The following is a 15652-nucleotide window of genomic DNA, read 5'->3' on the forward strand; positions in this document are numbered from 1 at the left end:
TTATGGTCTTAATTGGGGTTCAAGAATTTGTGTTTCCAAGAAGTTTCCAAGTGATGCTGATTCTGTGCTGGGGAACACACTTTGAGAGAACCATTGTTATAGGAAGAAGTAGCAGCATATGCAAAAGTAGAGAACTGAAAACTTGGTGCATTCAGAAAACGTTAAGTAGTTGCCTGAGGTCCAGTGGTGAAGACTCCTCACTTCCACTGCCCAAGACAGGGGCTCTATCCCTGGTCAAAGAACTGAGAATCTTCATGCCTTATGGTGCAGCCAAAAAAACCTCAAAAAACAATCTAAATAAATTTCAGTGTGAGGATATGGTGAGAGATAAGGCTGGAGAAGAGAAATAAGCATGGGGCAGATCAGAAGGACCTCACATGTCATAACATTTGGAACTTCTGAAAGCAAAGAGGAACAGTCTGAAATATCTTTTAAATGGGAGTCATATAGATTTTCAAACTACTTGCCTGAAATTTTTAATGCTGTATCAGTTAGGAACTGTGCTCAGCTGCTAGAAACAGATTCACTTCTAGTGGCCTAAACAAATCATGTAAAAGAAGAGAGGTATCCCAGAGCTACTGTGACTCTCCCCAAAGTTGTTCTTTATCTTTCTGTAGTACCATCTTCACCATGTGGCTTCAAACCTCAAGGGCATATGGTAGTAGCTGGTGGAATTAAACACAGGAGGAAGAGGAAAGATAGGGTAGGGGGTTGTTTCTTATCTTAAAGAGATGTCTTGGAAATTTAATAGACACCACTGTCTGGGGAGAATGAGCACATTGGTAGCCTGAATAAATGGCACCAAGTAGATAATAGTCAGTAAATGCCACATGCTCATTCAACAGAGTGTTCAATTCTGATGAAATTTTTGGTATATTTCTTTCTAGTGTTTAATTACATAGTTTTAATGTACTTGATGGAGAAGGCAATGGCACCCCACTCCAGTACTCTTGCCTGGAAAATCCATGGACGGAGGAGCCTGGTAGGCTGCAGTCCCTGGGGTCGCAAAGAATCAGGCACAAATAAGCGACTGAACAACAGCAATAATGAATGACTAGAAAGTTACCCGGAGAAGGAGATGGCACCCCACTCCAGTACTCTTGCCTGGATAATCCCATGGGCAGAGGAGCCTGGTAGGCTGCAGTCCGTGGGGTCGCTAGGAGTCAGACATGACTGAGCGACTTCCCTTTCACTCTTCACTTTCATGCATTGGAGAAGGAAATGGCAATCCACTCCAGTGTTCTTGCCTGGAGAATCCCAGAGACGGCGGAGCCTGGTGGGCTGCCGTCTGTGGGGTCACACAGAGTCGGACACGACTGAAGCGACTAAGCAGCAGCAGCAGCAGCAATGTACTTGACTTAAGAAATTGGGTATATCATATATGCATTTTTTTAGTTAACAGTGTAACATTTTCTTATATTATTTGAAACTTCAGTATAATGGCTAAACATTTTAAAGTGAAAAGCTTAAAAACTTTAAAAAATTTGCAATATTTATAATTATAAATTATAGTAAATTACAATACAATTGTATATTTTATAATTATGAGTTATAATGAATTATTTTATAAAATACATTTTTATATTTGTTATATTTTATAATTATTGTCTTAGGAATAGTTCCTAGAAGTGAAAATACTGGGTGAAAATTACAGATATTTTAAATGTTTCTGATGCATATTTCTAAATAGTTTTTCAAAAAGTTATGTGTTTTTACTTCGCTACTAGTAATGTGTGAGTGAATTTCAGTAAATAACCTAGTCTTGAGTTTTTAAGAAATGCAGATGTGTATATATATCTTTTCTCAGCGTTTGTTAGTATTATAGGCAAAGAGTGATATTTTATTTTGGCATGTTTCAAAAAATATTCCTAAGGAAGTTGAATGTATTTCTTTATACCTATTTACTTAAAGCTATGGTTTTTCCAGTAGTCATGTATGGATGTGAGAGTTGGACCATAAAGAAAGCTGAATGCTGAAGAATTGATGCTTTTGTACTGTGGTGTTGGAGAGAACTCTTGAGAGTCCCTTGGACTGCAAGGAGATCCAACCAGTCCATCCTAAAGGAAATCAGTCCTGAATATTCATTGGAAGGACTGATGTTGAAGCTGAAACTCCAGTCCTTTGGCCACCTGATGTGAAGAACTGACTCCTTGGAAAAGACCCTGATGCTGGGAAAGATTGAAGGCAGGAGGAGAAGGGCACGACAGAGGATGAGATGGTTGGATGGCATCAGTGACTCGATGGACATGAGTTTGAGCAAGCTCCAGGAGTTGGTGATGGACAGGGAAGCCTGGTGTGCTGCAATCTATGGGGTTGCAAAGAGTTGGACATGACTAAATGAATGAATTGAATGGATTTATTTATTTTATGTACTATTTGGGTAAAGCACGGAGTGACATCACTATGATAGCAGTGTGAAGGAAATTTTGAAGTAGAGAGACACAAGAGACAAGGAGAATAGACAGGGAGCTATTCAGGCAATCAAGGGACCCAGTAAAGAGGAAGTAATGGGAGTCAGAGCTTAATCTTGTCAAGGAATGGAGAAGACAGATTCTAGAAATGCTTAAGAGAGGGGATTAGTAATTTAGTAATCAATTAGATTGTCAAAGAGCAATGGAAAATGACTCCTACATTTATGACTGAGATTTGACATATAATACTGTTATTGATAGAAATGGGAAGAGGAACAGGTTTGTTGGTTACTGCAGGAAGATAATGATCAGTTTGAAAAATCTTGCAGTAAGTCTTCCATTAGTTGAAAATTCAAGTGGGCCTCAGAGAAATAATCCATATTGTAGAAATGAGGGATTAGGATGACTAGGAAGTAGATATGATCACTCAAGGAGAAGGTAGAAGGATGAAGAACATAACCTTAGGGACTGTCAGTGTGTAAGCGGCAAGCAGTGGTGGTAGAGGCAGCTGAAACCAGAAGGAGCAAATCAGGGAGATGCTGGAATGCTGGTTACAAGATGCATATTAAAATCACTGAGGCCTGGGTTTGAATTCTGACTGTTTTACCAGTAGTGTGACCTTGAGCAAATTATTCAACCTTTCTGAGCCTCAGATTCCTCCATAATGAAGATAATGAAATGCCTGTCTCATTATGTTACTGGAAATTAAACATAGGCAATTAATTAGCATGATGTCTCGCTTAGGTGCTTAGTATGATGACTCTGGATAATTAGTAGGAAAGGAAATAAACACTAAGAATGTCTTGTAAGTCAAGAAAGTAGAGAACAGTATTGTCAAAGGATGCATGAGAGCCAAGTATAAGATAGTAAACTTCCGGGGGATTTTACAAATAGGCAGTTGGTGATCTTTGACCTTAGAATATATTCCAGCTGAGCTATTTAAAATCCTAAAAGATGCTGCTGCTGAAGTGCTGCACTCAATATGTCAGCAAGTTTGGAAAACTTAGCAGTGGCCAAAGGACAGGAAAAAGTCAGTTTTCATTCCAATCCCAAATAAGGGCAGTGCCAAAGGATGTTCAAACTATCGTACAGTTGTGCTCATTTTGCATGCTAGTAAGGTTATGCTCAAAATCCTTCAAGCTAGGCTTCAGCAGTACATGAACTACGAACTTCCACATGTACAGGCTGGGTTTAGAAAAGGCAGAGGAACCAGAGATCAAATTGCCAACATTTGTTGGATCATAGAGGAAGCAAAGGAATTCCAAAAAACACACATCTGCTTCATTGACTATAATAAAGCCTTTGACTGTGTGGATCACAACAAACTGTGGAAAACACTTAGAGATGGAAATATCAGAAAACCAATATCAGACCAGTTACCTGTCTTTTGAGAAACCTGCATGCAGATAAAGAAACAACAGTCAGAACTTTACATGGAACAACAGACTGGTTGAAAGTTGGAAAAGGAGTATGACAAGGCTGTATATTGAAACTGTCTATTTAACTTATATGCAGAGTACATCATGTTAAATCCCAGACTGGATGAATTATAAGCTGGAATCAAGATTGCCAGGAGAAATACCAACAACCTCAGATATACAGATAATACCATTCTAATGACAGAAAGTGAATAGTAACTGAAGAACCTCCTGGTAAGGGTGAAAGAGGAGAGTGAAAAAGCTGGCTTAAAACTCAGCATTCAAAAAACTTAAGATCATGGCATCTGTCCCATCATTTCATGGCAAATAGATAGGGAAAAAGTGGAAGCAGTGACAGATTTTGTTTTCTTGGACTCCAGAATCATTGCAGATGGTGACTGCAGCAATGAAATTTAAAAAAACTGGCTCCTTGGAAGGAAAGCTATGACAAACCTAGACAGTCCATATAGTCAAAGCTATGGTTTTTCCTGTAGTCATGTACAGATGTGAGAATTGGACCATAAAGAAGGCTGAGCATCAAAGAACTGATGCTTTTGAATTGTGCTGGAGAAGCCTTTTGGGAGTCGGCAGAGTTTGTACTGCACAGAGATCAAATCAGTCAATCCTAAAGGAAATCAACCCTGAATATTCATTGGAAGGACTGATACTGAAGCTGAAACTCCTGTACTTTAGCCACCTGATTTGAAGAGCTGAGTCATTGGAAAAGATCCTGCTGCTGAGGAAGGTTGAAGACAAAAGGAGAAGAGGGCAGCAGAGGATGAGAAGGTTAAATAGTATCACCAACTCAATGGACATGAATTTGAGCAAACTCTGGGAGATAGTGAAGAACAGGAAAGCGTGGTGTGGTACAATCAGCAGGGTTGCAAAGAGTCAGACATGGCTTAGTGACTGAACAGCAACAACAGCAAAGAATATATTCAATGGACTAGTGAGAGTGAAACTCCATTGTTTTCAGTTGCTGAGAGATGTGGAGATATACAGATGCTGTGAGCATTTCCATCTAGAAAAAATGACAGTGTTGTAAACATGACATCTAAACTTCTAAATCCTTTACTTCCTCACGGAAGAGCCTGTAATTGGGCCAGGAGTTGGGCTGTTGTCTCTGAAAATTCATAGATCAGGCACGTAGCATGAAAAGGGTGTAGACTCTAGAAGTAGTCAGATGCCTTAAATTTTTTTCTGGAGTTAGGTGGAATAAAAAAATCAGTAAAAATATAATAAATAGATAGTCTTTAGCTCCAAAGGCCTTAGCATATTCTTAGCAGAAGTTTAAATTTGGTGTATTACTACAGCTCTTTCAGTGAATGATCTTTGATCATTCTGGGGTTCCCTCTGTTCTTTATACTACTTGTTTCAATGTTATAGCTTTGTAATTTAGCTATATTTTAGCTTTGACTCTTTATTTCTTAGGGAAGATAATTTGGTGATTTTTATAAAATTCGGATTTGGGCAATTTTGAGAGGTATCATATTTTCTTACAGTTTTAGGGAATATTACTTTTTAATTAATTAAATGAATTGTTTTCTATAACAGTGAAGAACGTAGAGACTGGTCTAAGTGTCCCAGGAGTGAAGATGTTTTTTGGACATGAGATTGTGAATGGTGAGAGCTTCATGTTTCCTACTTGCTGATATCAGGATTTGCAGTAGCAGGAAGCTCACTGCTCTGCCTCATTCCAATATTTGGTGGTGAGGGGGTGGCTCAAGATGTTGTCTTGCATTTATGAACTCTTAAAGTTGGTATTTGAGAAGTGTCCCTTATCTTACTGTTGTAGTAGGTACTGTGAACAGAACTGTCTTTAAAGAATTTTAATCATCTTGATTTTACAATGTGAGGACAGCTGGTTCTCAATATTAGAGGTCAGTTTGCAAGCAGAGTTATCAGTCTGAACAGAGAGGAGTTATCTTGTTCAGCAAGTGAGTTTAACACCACACGTTCACAGTACATCCACAGTACACTGTTTGAAACCTTGGAGCCAAATGTTTCAGAACTCAAGTCTAGTTCTGGATTTTTGAAAACCTAACAAAGGGTAAGGGGGCTTCCCTGGTGGCTCAGACAGTAAAGACTCCGCCTGGAATGAGAGAGACCCGGGTACGATCCCTGCGTAGGGAAGATCTCTTGGCGAAGGAAATGGCAACCCACTCCAGAATTCTTGCCTGAAGAATTCCATGAACATAGGAACCTTGTGGACTCCTATGGAGCCCATGAGGTTGCAAAAGAATCAGACACTACTTAGCAACTAAACAATAACAAAGGGTATATACTGGTCAATTACATAGCACTTCAAGTGGGTCTGGTCAGCACTCTAATAACACATTTCTGCAGAAAAATGGGTGGATAATCATACTAAGTGGGATAAAATAGGACTATAAGTAGTATGACAGTTCAGATTTTGCTCCCAAAAGAGTTACACAAAATTTTTGGTTTTCAGACCTTCTGGGGTTTTGTAATTACAGGAAGCGGCCCCACTCTGTATTTCTGCCAGCAAAAACCATTTAGCAAGAATAGATCCAATTATTTGCCTAAAGGAATATAGACACTCATCTGGTCAGTGTGCTTCAGACAAGCCAAATGAAATAACAGGAAAAAGGTTGCAAACAAGAGCTGTTCTTGCTTTCAAGAACACAAAAGCAAAAAGCCCTCCAAGGAAGAGTAAATATCAGTATTGGGTGGAAGGGATTGGGGGAATGGAAGACCTAAGACCTCATAGAACTGTGCATTTCTGATCATTGAGGCAAATACGAGGAAGGAGAAGGACTCCTGTAAATGAGAGATTACTACTTCTTGAAAGATTGTTTTGTGAGCTAAATAGAATTTAGGGAGAGATGAAAATCTCACTAAATTAATGACTGCCAGTCCAGACCTACTTTAAAGCAGACAAGTCCAGCCAGCTTATCTAACTGCACTCTCTCACTCAGTATGCTACTGGAGTATGCTACTTGAGAACCCCATGAACAGTATGAAAGGCAAAAAGATAGGACACTGAAAGATGAACTTCTCAGATCAGTAGGTGCTCAATATGCTACTGGAGATTAGTAGAGAACTAACGCCAGACTTTATTTTTTTTTTTGGCTCCAAAATCACTGCAGATGGCGAGTGCAGCCATGAAATTAAAAGACGCTTACTCCTTGGAAGGAAAGTTATGACCAACCTAGATAGCATATAGAAAAGCAGAGACATTACCTTGCCAACAAAGGTCTGTCTAGTCAAGGCTATGGTTTTTCCAGTGGTCATGTATGGATGTGAGTGTTGAACTGTGAAGAAAGCTGCGTGCTGAAGAATTGATGCTTTTGACCTCTGGTGTTGGAGAAGACTCTTGAGAGTCCCTTGGACTGCAAGCGGATCCAACCAGTCCATTCTGAAGGAGATCAGCCCTGGGATTTCTTTGGAAGGAATGATGCTAAAGCTGAAACTCCAGTACTTTGGCCACCTCATGTGAAGAGTTGACTCATTGGAAAAGACTGATGCTGGGAGGAATTGGGGCTAGAAGAGAAGAGGACGACAGAGGATGAGATGGCTGGATGGCATTACTGACTCGATGGATGTGAGTCTGAGTGAACTCCAGGAGTTGGTGATGGACAGGGAGGCCTGGCGTGCTGCGATTCATGCAGTCGCAAAGAGTCGGACATGACTGAGCGAATGAACTGAACTGAACTCAAGAATGAAGAGATGGAGCCAAAGCAAAAACAACACCCAGTTGTGGATGTGACTGGTGATAGATGCCAAGTCCGATGCTGTAAAGAGCAATATTGCATAGGAACCTGGAACGTTAGGTCCATGAATCAAGGCAAATTGGAAGTGGTCAAACAGATGGCAAGAGTGAACGTCAACATTTTAGGAATCAGCGAACTAAAATGGACTGGAATGGGTGAATTTAACTCAGATGACTGTTATATCTACTATTGTGGGCAAGAATCCCTTAGAAGAAATGGAATAGCCATCATAGTTAACAAGAGAGTCCGAAATGCAGTACTTGGATGCAGACTCAAAAACGACAGAATGATCTCTGTTCATTTCCAAGGCAAACCATTCAGTATCACAGTAATCCAACTCTATGCCCCAACCAGTAATGCTGAAGAAGCTGACGTTGAACAATTCTATGACTACCTACATGATGTCCTAGGACTAACACCCAAAAATGATATCCTTTTCATTATGGGGGATTGGAAAACAAAAGTAGGAAGTCAAGAAACACCTGGAGTAACAGGCAAATTTGGCCTTGGAGTACAAAACAAAGCAGAGCAAAGGCTAATAGAGTTTTGCCAAGAGAACACACTGGTCATAGCTAACACTGTCTTCAACACAAGAGAAGACTGTACACATTGATATCACCAGATAGTCAACACCAAAATCAGATTGATTATATTCTTTGCAGCCAAAGATGGAGAAGCTCTATACAGTCAGCAACAACAAGACCGGGACCTGACTGTGGCTCAGATCATGAACTCCTTATTGCCAAATTCAGACTTACACTGAAGAAAGTAGGGAAAACCACTAGATCATTCAGGTATGACCTAAATCAAACCCTTATGATTACACAGTGGAAGTGACAAATAGATTTAAGGGACTAGATCTGATAGACAGAGTGCCTGAAGAACTATGGGTGGAGGTTCATGACATTGTACAGGAGACAGGGATCAAGACCATCTGCAAGAAAAAAAAGTGAAAAAAAGCAAAATGGCTGGTTGAGGAGGCCTTACAAATAGCTGTGAAAAGAAGAGAAGTGAAAAGCAAAGGAGGAAAGGAAAGATATACCCATTTAAATGCAGAGTTCTAAAGAATAGCAAGGAGAGATAAGAAAGCCTTCCTCAGTAATCAGTGCAAAGAAAGAGGGAAACAATAGAATGGGAAAGACTAGAGATCTCTTCAAGAAAATTAGATACCAAGGAAACACTTCATGCAAAGATGGGCACAAAGTCAAGTGGGCCTAAGAAAGCACCACCATGAACAAAGCTAGTGGAGGTGATATAATTCCAGTTGGGCTATTTCAAATCCTGAAAGATGATGCTGTGAAAGTGCTGCACTCAATATGCCAACAAATTTGGAAAACTCAGCAGTGACCATAGGACTGGAAAAGGTCAGTTTTCATTCCAATCCCCAAAAAAGGCAATGCCAAAGAATGCTCAAACTACCACACAATTGCACTCATCTCACACACTAGTAAAGTAATGCTCAAAATTCTCCAAGCCAGGCTTCAACAATATGTGAACCGTGAACTTCCAGATGTTCAAGCTGGTTTTAGAAAAGGCAGAGGAACCAGAGATCAAATTGCCAACATCTGCTGGATCATCGAAAAAGCAAAAGAGTTCCAGAAAAACATCTATTTCTGCTTGATTGACTATGCCAAACCCTTTGACTGTGTGGATCACCACAAACTGGAAAATTCTGAAAGAGATGGGCATGCCAGACCACCTGATCTGCCTCCTGAGAAATCTGTATGCAGGTCAGGAAGCAACAGTTAGAAGTAGACACAGAATAACAGACTGGTTCCAAATTGGGAAAGCAGTACGTCAAGGCTGTGTATTGTCACCCTGTTTATTTAATTTATATGCAGAGTACATCATGAGAAACACTGGGCTGGAAGAAGCACAAGCTGGAATCAAGATTGCCTGGAGAAATATCAATAACCTCAGATATGCTGATGACACCACCCTTACGGTAGAAAGTGAAGAAGAGCTAAAGAGCCTCTTGATGAAAGTGAAAAAGGAGAGTGAAAATGTTGGCTTAAAGATCAACATTCAGAAAAACTAAGATCATGGCATCTAGTCCCATCACTTTATGGCAAATAGATGGGGAAACAGTAGAAACAGTGAGAGACTTTATTATTTTGGGCTCCAAAATCACTGCAGATGGTGACTGCAGCCATGAAATTAAGACACTTGCTCCTTGGAAGAAAAGCTATGACAAACATAGACAGCATATTAAAAAGCAGGGACATTACTTTGCCAACAAAGATCCATCTAGTCAAAGCTATAGTTTTCCCAGTAGTAATATATGGATGTGAGATTTGGACTGTGAAGAAGGCTGAGTGCCAAAGAATTGATGCTTTTGAACTGTGGTGTTGGAGAAGACTCTTGAGAGTCCCTTGGACTGCAAGGAGATCCAACCAGTCCATCCTAAAGGAAATCAGTCCTGAATATTCATTGGAAGGACTGATGTTGAAGCTGAAACTCCAATACTTTGGCCACTTGATGCAAAGAACTGACTCATTTGAAAAGACCCTGATGCTGGGAAAGACTGAAGGCCGGAGGAGAAGGGCACAACAGAGGATGAAATGGTTGGATGGCATCACCGACTCAATGGACATGAGTTTGAGTAAACTCTGGGAGTTGGTGATGGACAGGGAGGCCTGGCGTGCTGCAGTCCATGGGGTCACAAAGATTGGACACAACTGAGCGACTGAACCGAACTGAACGCTGCTGAAAACGCTTTTTGTCCCTTGAACACCTTTTCAAAATGCCAGTGATGGTGGTAGTAGCAGAGTGATTCTTAATTGTTTTGACTGTTAGACTTTGCAATAGAGCAGAGTTCTGGACTGGAACAAAGCTAGGCTGTAGATGAGTTTGTAAACATAAATGAGGGAATCACTCCCACCATCTCCTAACTCAGGAGAAGCCTGACCACTGACCAGCTTTGGGATCTGTACAGATGGATTCATTTCTTCCTAAATTCACTCTCACGATTTGGACTTCATTCATAATTTTAAGATCAGAGAATGGTCATCTCCTTCTTTCTTTGCTCTGTGGCTTAGTCAGCCATGGAGGGGTCTCCAAGGTGCTGAAAGCACCTCAAATAAGAACTGTCAAAATGAAGGATAATAATTGACTAATACCTGTTTTCAGTGAATTTTGCTTTCTCTGACCAAAACTCATTAATTTTAGAATGTAGGAAAAAGAGACATTTTGAAACATAGTGACCCCTGAGAAGCTTCTCCCGGTACTGAGTAGTACCCAAGTATACTTAATTGAATCTTAGATGCCATCAATGATAAGGTGCATTATTTCTTTTTCCACTCTAAGAAAGAAAAAAGCTGCCAGTTTAATTATCATATGTATTTACTGTAAGTCATATCTAATTTCAGAGCTGTTTAAAATGTGCATCTTAGAATCAATGATATATCAATACATTTCCCTGTATTCCATGAACCATTAGGTTAAAAAAAAGTCGTTTCAGAGTCTCTGTGGAATGTCTCTCTCATATTTCTTCTGTGATTTCCAGTTTACCTTTTGTTACCTTTTATGTTTCTGACCTTTACTGTACCAGCCTGTGAAAGAGTCAGTGTGAATGATTTAAGAGTAAAACCCCAAACAGTACATAGTATGAGGGAAGATGCATTAGGATGGGAATAAAAAGGAAAGAAAAGATGTCTTTAGAACCAATCTGCTTGACCACAACTGTGCCCTGGAACAGAAGGGGTAAAGTGGACATGTAGAGAGGTTCCTAATGCTGCTAAATGACCAAGAAAGCTATGTAGAGATATAAGATTAGGGGTCTTCAGTACTTTGGTTAGTCTTTTCTGCTCAATTTGTTACTGGTCGGTGAAGTCCGCTATGGACTAACATTTCATTTCCAATTACTGTCTGTGTTACATAATCAAACTGTGGGTGTGGGTGAGAGAGGAGTAGTAAACTGCTTTCAGGTTGGAAGCCCTGTTGAAATCCATCTGGTTATTTTACAGTGGAACTACTGGATGAAGTGGAACAAGGTGCAGTAAGAGAAAAGACTTCATCTGTTAGGTATGATGGAATGATTTTCTTAATTATGATGTTACCCAAATATACACATTAGGGTAGGAAACCTTAACTCTAATTCACTAGTTGTGTAGTTCCTAAAATGAGGAAACAGGTAGATGGTATCTTCAAATCAGTGTAAGCTGTGGATGAATGGGTTCTCTATGAAAGGTCCAGAGTCCTTACCACTGATGTGTGTATGGCATTAACAACAAAGAACAAGTTCACCTAAGTGTTGTTTTTTGTAAGTATAGTCTAAATACAGAAAGAACCAAGATGGATACAATAAAAGATGAAGACCTAAATGTACATAAGCGTGCTTCTCCTGCCCCTGAGGTGCCAATAACCTCTCTTCTGAATGACCTCAAGTACAGCGCATCTGGTGAGTACTAGGGCTCTGAATTTTCTAGGCTTTTTTGTGATTCAGAGTTCTTCAGAGTTGGTATATAAACCAAAGTCAGAGTTCTATATGGAACTCTCAGCTAGGACATTGTTTATAGGGTCCAAATAAAAGATTGTGATTCATTTGTTTATTTAATATTTGCATGCACACTATCTGCCAGACACTGGGGATACTAAGTTTGGTATCTCTGCACTCCTTGAGTTATGGTTCATGAAACACACTAAATAAGATAAATTAGTATACTATGTAGTTTGCTGGTGCCACATGTTAAGTAGAAAAGAAAATGAATGAGAAGAAATGTGTGAAGAGGGCGGTTTTACAATTTTGGGGTGTCCAGAAAAGGTCTCAATGAAATGGTGATATTTAAAGTAAAATCTTGAAGGAAGTGAGGGATCAAAATGTGTGAATATCAGAGGAACTGGTTTTTAGGCATAAATAATGAATAAATGCAAAGGCCCACAAGAGGAATATGCCACAATTTGAAGGGACAGTAAGGAAATGAGTATAGCTGGAGTAAGGAGAGCAATTTGGAATGAGGTGGGGTGAGTGGATCATGGAAGATTTTGTTGATCATTAAAAGGACTTGGTTTTTACTCTGCAGTGAGAAGAGAAACCATTGGAAGTTGGTTGGTTGTTTTTTTCATTTCCCTAATGACTAAGGATGTTGAGGATTTTTTAATGTGCTTATTTGACATCTGAACATCTTTGGTGAATGTTTATTCATATCTTGTTTATTTTCTTATTTGATTGTTCTCTTATTATTCAGTGCTGGAAGTTTTTTTAATATGTATTCTAGATACAAGTCTTTCCTAAAATACGTGCTTTGCAAATATTTTCTGCAAGTCTATGCTTTGCCTTTTCATTGTCTTCAAGAATCTCTTGAAGAGAAGACATTTTAAACTTTGATGTGCAGTTTATCCATTTTCTTTCTTTTATGGATTGTGCTATTGATGTCATATCTAAGAAATCTTTCCTAACTCAAAGTCACAAAGATTTCCTCCTGTGTTTCCTTCTAGACACATTAGTATATGTTATGCTATACCTCTAATATTTTAAATTACATAATTAGAAAAATAATTTTCAGGATTCAGAGAATTCCAAATATGTGGACATTGGCCCATCACCAGAACTAATTTAAAATGCTACTTTTTATTATGAATGTGCTTTTAGAAAGCATATATCTTAAATACTATATGGGGGATGGAAGACAGTATTACACAACAATGGAAATCAAAAGAAAGCTGGAGTAGCAATACTCATTATCAGACAAAATAGACTTTAAAACAAAGACTGTTTTAAGAGACAAAAAAAGGCACTACATAATGGTCAAGGGATCAGTCCAGGAAGAAGATATAATATAAATATATATGTGCCTAATATAGGAACACCTTAAATACTGTATGATATCACATATGTGGAATCTAAAAATTACAGCAAACTAGTGAATATAACAAAAAAGAAGTGGATTCATGGATACAGAACACAAACTAATGCTTACCAGTTTAGGGAGTGATATATGGGTGGGGGAATGGGAGGTACTAATTATTGTGTGTAAGATAGGCTACAAGGATGTATTGTACAACACCGGGGAATACAGTCACTATTTTGTAATAACTGTAAATGGAGTGTAACCTTTAACAATTATATACAATTTTTTTAAAAAAGGAAGTACTTGTCTTGAAATATTTAAAACATAAACCTATGATGAGGGAAACATGGATTATCACAGGAAATGAGTAAATATTTCACTTTATGAGATTATGATCACTGGGGCTTTTGTTTATTCTCAGTTGACAAGTCAGATGCTAATAGTGGGATGGACTAATACAGGTGATAATGAAATAGTTCTCAGTATCCTAGACATAGTCTCAGTAGTTCTAGACATTTGAGTTCAGTTGAGTTGGAGTTGTAGGAATATGGCTAAAATTAGTGGGAGGGCTATTCTGTTGCCAAGGAAGACAAATATATATAATATCGTTCTCCTGTAGAGGAAGAGGAGGTGACATACACAGTCATTGATCAGTTCCAGCAGAAGTTTGGTGCTGCAGTAAGTATTGCCCTTAGTCATCCTCAGTATTGTCTGCAAATAGATATCATGTCTATGTCTCATAAATTTTTCTCTTATTGTAAGATCACTGTTTTCCCTAATAATTTAACAGAATACCTGAGTGCCTGCTTTGTGCCAGGCATTGTTCTGAGGTCTGGGATAAAATAATGATAAAATTCCAGGACTTTCCTAGTGGTGCAGCAGATGAAAATCTGCCTGCCAATGGTGGGGACATGGGTTTGATCCCTGCATCAGAGTAACTAAGCCCATTCACCACAATACTGAGCATACCCTGTAGGGCCCAAGAGCCGTAACTACTGAGCGTATGTGCTGCAACTACTGAATCCTGCTCACCTAGAGCCTGTGCAAGAGAACCCCATGCAGTGAGAAGCCCAAGCACTGCAACTAGAGAAAGCCCAAAGGCAGCAATGAAGACTCAGCATGACCAAAAATTAATTTTAAAAATTCTATATGAAAAACAGAAAAAAAAACCAAAAGATAAAGTTGCAGCCCTGAAGGAGCTTATTTTAATACAAGAAAGTAAATAATTATATGTCAATTGATGATAAATGCTATAAAGAAAACAGAAGTATAGTAGGGTGAATAGAATGTTAAGGAGTTTCTATTTTATTTAGGGCAGACAGAAAACCTCTGTGAAGAGGTGACAGTGAAGCGGAAACCTTAAAAGAAGTAAGGGAGCTAATCATGTGGATAAACAGGTAAAAAAGTTAAAGAAAGCATGATTAGCAAGAGCTAAGGCCCTGTAGCTGAAACACACTTGACTTGTATGCAGAGGCAGCAGGGAGGTCCTTGTGGCAGGACCACAGTGAAAGAGTGTTAAGAAATGAAAGTGGGCAGGAAGCAGATCAGGTAGGGATTTTTAGACATAAAGATTTCAAGTTTGACTTGAGTAAGATGGAGAGTCATTGGCAGTTTTAGAGGAGAGTCAGAAATTTTTTTACTTGTAATTTTAAAAAGACTGGATCTATGTTTAGGCAATTTCTTTATGATTCATTAATTTGACATGTGGCAGTAACTAACTATTCAGCCTAGGTTATGATTCACAGATAGACGTCAGGGAAGTCATTAGGTTTTTCTGTTTAGATACAAGCTTATGCCATGTATGCCCAGGTATATTTTTTAATGGAGTGTTAACTTTCAACTATATTCTTTTTTTTAAACAGCTTTATTGAGATATAATTCACATGCCATAAAATTTGACAATTTAAAATGTATGCTTCACCAGCTTTTAGCATATTCACAGAACTGTACATCCATTACCAAAATGAATTTTAGAACATTTTTAATACCCCAAAAGGAAACCCCATATTCCTAGTCAATACCTCCAATCCCTCCTCAGTCCCCCAGCCCCTGGCAACCACTTATCTATTTTCTGCCTCTGTGAATTTGCTTGTTTAGGATATTTCATATAAATGAGATCATACAATGTATGGTTATTTGTGATTGGTTTGGCTTCTTTCATCTAGAATAATACTTTCAAATTTTGTGTTACAGCACATATTGGTATTTCATTTATTTTTGTTGCCAAATAATATTCCTTTATATGTATATACCATGTTTCATTTATCCTTTCACCATTTGAGGGACACTTGGGTTGTTTT

General features: G+C 38.8%; 1 protein-coding gene across 1 annotated transcript in view; it reads left to right on the forward strand.

The window, feature by feature from the left end:
* EXD1 (exonuclease 3'-5' domain containing 1) overlaps positions 1–15652 on the forward strand; it is a 38400-nt gene that overhangs the window by 4649 nt on the left and 18099 nt on the right. Inside the window, 4 exon segments of the mRNA XM_013966986.2 lie at positions 5384–5452; positions 11529–11586; positions 11835–11962; positions 13972–14030. Coding sequence (XP_013822440.2) covers positions 5384–5452; positions 11529–11586; positions 11835–11962; positions 13972–14030 — 314 coding nt within the window.

Source organism: Capra hircus, chromosome 10, assembly GCF_001704415.2.
Source record: "Capra hircus breed San Clemente chromosome 10, ASM170441v1, whole genome shotgun sequence".
Classification (NCBI taxonomy): Eukaryota; Metazoa; Chordata; class Mammalia; order Artiodactyla; family Bovidae; genus Capra; species Capra hircus.